This window comes from Ptychodera flava, chromosome 5 (assembly GCF_041260155.1).
Source record: "Ptychodera flava strain L36383 chromosome 5, AS_Pfla_20210202, whole genome shotgun sequence".
Taxonomy (NCBI): Eukaryota; Metazoa; Hemichordata; class Enteropneusta; family Ptychoderidae; genus Ptychodera; species Ptychodera flava.
In genome coordinates, this window is record NC_091932.1 from 40,115,897 (window position 1) to 40,121,937 (window position 6,041).

The 6,041-nt window shown below is 35.0% G+C and overlaps 1 protein-coding gene across 1 annotated transcript; it reads left to right on the forward strand.

Annotated features, from left to right (window-relative positions):
• Positions 1-1,835: 1,835 nt before the first annotated feature.
• On the forward strand, positions 1,836-3,607 carry LOC139133713 (tripartite motif-containing protein 2-like). Its single transcript, XM_070700477.1, has 3 exons — positions 1,836-2,414; positions 2,555-2,856; positions 3,040-3,607. The coding sequence occupies exons 1-3, from the start codon at positions 1,836-1,838 to the stop codon at positions 3,605-3,607; spliced, it is 1,449 nt and encodes a 482-aa protein (XP_070556578.1).
• The last annotated feature ends 2,434 nt before the right edge of the window (positions 3,608-6,041 follow it).

The following is a 6,041-nucleotide window of genomic DNA, read 5'->3' on the forward strand; positions in this document are numbered from 1 at the left end:
AATATTCATTAAATTAATTAGAATACCTTATTTTTATTCTTGCAAAAACAGTGAATTTCAATCCCAGTGAAAATGTTCATGTCTCAAACATCACAATTATGAAATTAAATTAAATGTCTGTGAAAATAAATGCCTTTACAGTATTGTCATCCCTCGAAAACCTTATTTAGATATAAATCAAATGGGGTACATCACTCAATATATTGGAGACTCAATATTTCCCTTAACATATCATATCAGGAAGTGGTAACTGCATTGCAAATACTCACTTTAGCTTTCTTATGATAAGAAGCTAAAGTGAGTATTTGCAATGCAGCTCAACTGTATTTCAAAAAGAACGATTGAAAAACTTACTTACCAATAATTGTCTTAGTATAGCTATAACCTACATTATCTATATACATGAAAGTGCAAAATGAACAAACTGTGATTTGAACTGCTTCATCACTGATAACCTTTTCACAAGATCACCAGAGGCAAACAATGATCCAGGAGTACAGTAATCTGTCTCTACAATTAAGTGACAACATCTAGTAACCCCATTGATTGATTTGAACTAACAAGAATGAAATCATCCCTCTGAATCTCAAACCAAATTCAGAAGTGGTTTCCATTAAAAAGACATTTTGATCAACAATCAGTGTTCTCCCCAATGCAATTCGAGTGGTGGCCACCACTCTTTAATTTTTGGTAAACAAGAGAAACTTATTACCATAACACTTACATTTACTGTTACGCAAATTAGCATTATTACTGGCACTTCAACTGAAGTTACTTATGTCACCACTTATCTAAATTTAATCACTTAATGTAAGTTTTCAGACTTTGTGTTGTAGCCTACACTGTATGCTAGTTTATTTCACTGTGTCTAGGACGGTAAAACAGTGGCAGGTCAGGTTAGTACATAAATCTTTGATATACCTTCATGACAACTGCACAATGATCTGACCATATATGGCATGTTCCAGTTTAGGTTGGTCAATCTCCAAATCTATCACTAATTATTCATTATAGTGCACTAATTTCAAGCATCTTTTATCGTCAGAAAAGTAAATACTAGTAACCTGTCATTTTTAACTTTGACAATTATTCTTTGTGAGGACAATTTTAGCCCATCTGCCTAACGTTTTGTTGACCTAAAAATCTTGTAGTCACATGATCTAATATCTTAATATTTATGACTTCCCGAACTTTAAGTGTCAAAGGTTGAAAAGAAGGTAATAACTGCATGCTATACCAGTTCTCTGGTATGCTGATAATAAAAAGGTTTATTGACACTGCCAGGTCAGGACATGTTAGTTTTCTACGAATTTCATGTAAAATACATCACATGGTACAGTCTGATATGACCATATATGGACTGTGCAAGCTGAGCTTCTGGTCAGTCTTGTCAGCACAGCCTACACACAGCACAGCAGCATCATACATCATTATGGCAGCCTCCAAGCTGGCAACACCTGAAGAAATTCTGGATGAAATTGGAGAAGATTTTTTGACTTGTCCAATCTGTCTGGAACAGTACAAGAATCCAAAAATCCTGCCTTGTTATCACACCTTCTGTCAACAATGTCTGGAAAAACTGGTGGAAAAAACAGGAAGTTTGAACTGTCCTAATTGTCAGAAGTCAGTACAACTTCCTGAAGACAGGGTTGCCGGTCTTGACAATAATTTCTTCATGAATTCAATGTTGGAAGTTGTGAAGAAGAGAACAGGAAGAGGTCGCTGATCAAAGTGAAAGAAAATGTGAGTTTTGTGAAGAAACTGAAGCTTCAGTGTTTTGTGTGGATTGTGAGCAGTATTACTGTGATGTGTGCATTGAAAAAATTCACAAGAAAATGAAAAAAGCAGCCATGCATGAAATATTGACGGTAGAAGAATACAAGAAAGGAAAGACTAGAAAAAAAGGAGCAACTTTCAAAGCGCTTGAAAAATGTAAAGTTCATCTGAAAAATGAGGTCAAATTCTACTGTGATACCTGTAGGATTCCAATCTGTATTGAATGCACTGTAATTGATCATCGTATTCCTGACCATAGTCATCGATATCTTCAAGAAGTGGCAGATGAATGCAACAAGGAGTTGTCAGTGCTGGTTGAGAAGTTGAAAGTGAAAGCAAGAGAAGTGGACCAAAGCAGAGCAGAGGTCAAGGATGCATGTAAGAAGGTGACAGAGCAGTGTATGGTGAACAAACAGAAAATCAGGAAACAGAAAGACGCCCTCATTGACATGATAGAGAAAGAAGAAAGAAAGCTGATAGAAAGGTTAGACACGGACTGTAGTCTGCAGGTCAAAGGTCTTGAAAGTGACATCAGTGACCTTGAGTTGAAATATGAAAACCTTATCAGTACTTGCAGTTTTACTGAAGCACTGATGCATCATGGGAATGCAGCTCAGCTTGTCTCCAAAAGTCAAAGTGTAAGGGCAAGACTTGGCGAAATGGTTACTATGGATACCAAACCTATACAGAACATGAAGTGGTAGAGTTCATCCCTTCTGATGACATCACAACAGATGGAATCCTGGGATTGCTGAGATCTGATGTCTGTATCTCACAGTGTACAGTTGACAACATTCCAAAGTGTCTGCTGAAAGGTGAATCCATAAATCTACAGATCACAACCAAGGATAGATCTGGAAAACCAGTGATTCCAAGACAAGCAGTGGAAGTGACATTGACAAAACCAGATGGATCAAAGACAAACCTTGATGTGACAGACAACAGAGATGGCACACACACTGTGACTGCTAACACTGACATGGATGGTAAATATCAAGTTGTCATGACAATAGAAGATCACGAAGTACCAGGATCACCATTTGAAAATTTCTGTCATCAAAGGATTGGTGAAAACACTGGGTAAGTTAGGAAACAATAAAGGAGAGTTTAATACACCAAACAGTTTGACAATCAACAAAAAAGGAGATTTAGTTGTAACTGACTTCAAAAATCACAGAATACAAATTATTGACATGGATGGAAATTGGAAGAACACTTTTGTATACATGCAATTTGAGCAGAACTTTCTTCCAATTGATGTAGCAGTATCAGCGATGACAGATACTTCATGACAGATTTGAACAACGAACAAGTGGTTGTAAGTGATGAGGATGGGAAAGTCATCACAACCTTTGGACAAAATGAACTGAAACACCCAAGAGGTATCAGTATCAGTCCACTAGATGGCGCTGTTTATGTGTCAGACTGGGATGGAAAGATTGGAGATAAAACTGACAAGGAAGGACACTGTATCAGGAAGTACACACAGGATGGCCAGTACATCAAATCATTTGGTAAATATGGTAAAGAGAATGGTGAATTCAAAGGACCATTCATGATGGTTCATGACAAACAAGGGCTGTTATTTGTAGCAGACTGTGATAATGATCGCATTCAGGTATTCAATGCAGATGATCAGTTCCTGTACAAATTTGGAATCCCTGGTAAAGAGGATGGTCAGCTGTATGGACCAAGTGGCATATGTCTTGACTCAGACAGATATGTGTATGTCAGTGATTACTATCATCGCATTCAGAAATTTGACAGCAGTGGAAGATTCATATCTCGTGTTGATAGAAAGGAAGATGAATTGAAACACCCAGAGGATTGATAATAATCAACAGTGTTCCAATGAAGATGATGGCTGCAGACAGAGACAACCACTGTATCAAATGTTTGAAGTCTGAAGACCCTGAACACTTCAAGATGTGTCACAAAGGAACACATGGAAACTGTCAGAAGACATTCACTTATAAAAACACACACACAACCAAAACTGCTTGTGGAGTGCAATTGTTCAGACTCCTGAACTCAAAATTTGAAAATCTCAAAACTAAAAAATCTTGTGTATCAAGCTTTATATGTACATATAGAAAAGTTAATGTGTAAACTGCAGTGAATGAATGAACTAAGGAAAAGTTGACTTGACTCAGTGTGACATATCCCCCCCCCTCCCCCAATATGTGGGTAAAATTCAAATAGAACAAACATAAACACATCTGATATTTTACAACAAAGAAAAGGTCAAGATTGATAGAAGTGGTAGGCAATTTAGTGCACTCGTCACTGAACCAATTTTACTGGTGCACAAACAGATTAGGCCAGGAGTTGTAAACATGTGTGTAATTCAATTTATGGATTTGCCTATGTCACAATGGAAATTTGCTTATCTTCTCAATCAAAGCTTGTACAACTTGCCCTACTAATTCTATAACCAGTTGGTATAAGCAGTCTATGTATTTTCTACCATAAAACTTCAAACTCATGATCAAACAGGTGCATGTTTCATCACCTGAACCTGAGAATCATGGATTCCAATTTCATTGAACTGAAATTGTCAAAGAACTACTGTGTGCCATAACCATGACAATAGAGAAGCTAATGATAGTTTATCTTTTGATAGCAATAAGATTAGTTGTCATCCTAGAGATATCATCAGCTGTAAAATTTAGCTCCAAGTTAAGCTTAGTTAATTTCTATGCCTGATTGATGTTAGTCGTCCACCAATCTTTCTCAAGAATGGCTGCTCTTATCAGATTGGACTGAAATTTGTGTGTATATTATTATTGATTATTTGTCGATACAACAAGAACAGATTAGTCTTTAGATAATTTTTTGCTAATTTTTGTCATCAATCAAAATTAGACATTCACACAATGTCTGCACAGGATTTAATGGATATTGTCATCAGTATTTAATTTTGAAATTGTCTTGAGAGAAATTTAGCATGTGATAATTCTATGTCAATGCTCAATTACATTTTCAACAAGTCTTTGAAATAGGGATGTACATTCAAAAGTTCTTCACCAATCTTGATTAATTCAAACAGTTTTTGATCTCATAGATTGCACTCATAAAAAATGTGCAAGTGACAAACACTTCACCGTTCAGCAGGTTTAGCAACAGATCATCTCAAATTAAAGTAGAACATATATCTATCAAGAAGTGTTGTCTTTAGTTGAGATGTCTTTTTACAGCATTGTAATTGTCCAGATTCACTTATTTTGTCTTATGTGTTTTGTCAAAGCATTCCTCTAAATATTGACATTTGTGTGCAATTCATGCACCATGCACCATAGTAGTACCACTGACATTTTTCTGGATTCTTCACAGCATTTTATACGATCCTTCTGTCATCCTTATTGATGCTGTGTTAGTGTATTTTCTTTGCTGTTTCATGTACATATTTTATGCTTATTTGCTTAATTACCAGTCATAATTTTAGGAAAAATGGATATACATTGAGAAAGGCTGTACAAAATTTGATGAGATATGCCACAAATGTTGATTACACTAAAATAGATCAACAGTAAAAGAAATTTAGAGGTGACATGAAAGTTAATTGTTAATTTGTGCATATTTGATGAACTTTCTAATTAGGGATGTAGAATCTGCATTGCTTTTACTACAGTTGACAAAACTTGCTATTAAGTACATTGAAGATACCTTGATGTAACAATAATTAAAGTCCATGTAGCATTTTTACCCCAGCTAATTACTAAGTTACATATTTAATGAACTTTCCTATTGAGAAATATATATCTGAATAGACTTAATCATAGTTGGCAGAACTTGCCATGTATATTGAAGATAGTACAAAACAATGATGAAAGTTGTTGAGAAGTTTTACATCAGCTTGTTACTAATTGCATATTTACCAAACTTTTAATACCAACATGTATGAAACTTACTATGGATATTGATGAGAAAATAATATTGTATTAGTGAAAGACATCTTGTACTTTCATGTCAGCTATTTGAAAGTTTGCATTTTTAATGAACATTCCATGTTAGGCACATTAAACTGAAAGGACTTGAACAAAGTTGATGAAAGTACTATGATAAAGTTATATAGTAGTAATAGTAGTGAAAAGAATTTTGCATTTTTCAGTCAGCGAATGTATAATTTGCATATTTAATGAGCTTTAGACAGTTTGGTCAAAGGCAATTACACTTGCAGTCAAAGATATTTAGTATTTTCATTTCATATGAAAGTTATATTATCTTTTTATTGTAAAAATGAGATTGTCATTTGCCCAAAAGTC

Coding starts and splice junctions, on each gene's coding strand:
- LOC139133713 (XM_070700477.1), top strand. CDS start 1,836: ATGAAAAAAGCAGCCATGCATGAAATATTGACGGTAGAAGAATACAAG. Junction 2,415..2,554: donor TTGTCTCCAAAAGTCAAAGT/GTAAGGGCAAGA, acceptor TGTATCTCACAG/TGTACAGTTGACAACATTCC. Junction 2,857..3,039: donor AGGATTGGTGAAAACACTGG/GTAAGTTAGGAA, acceptor CAATTGATGTAG/CAGTATCAGCGATGACAGAT.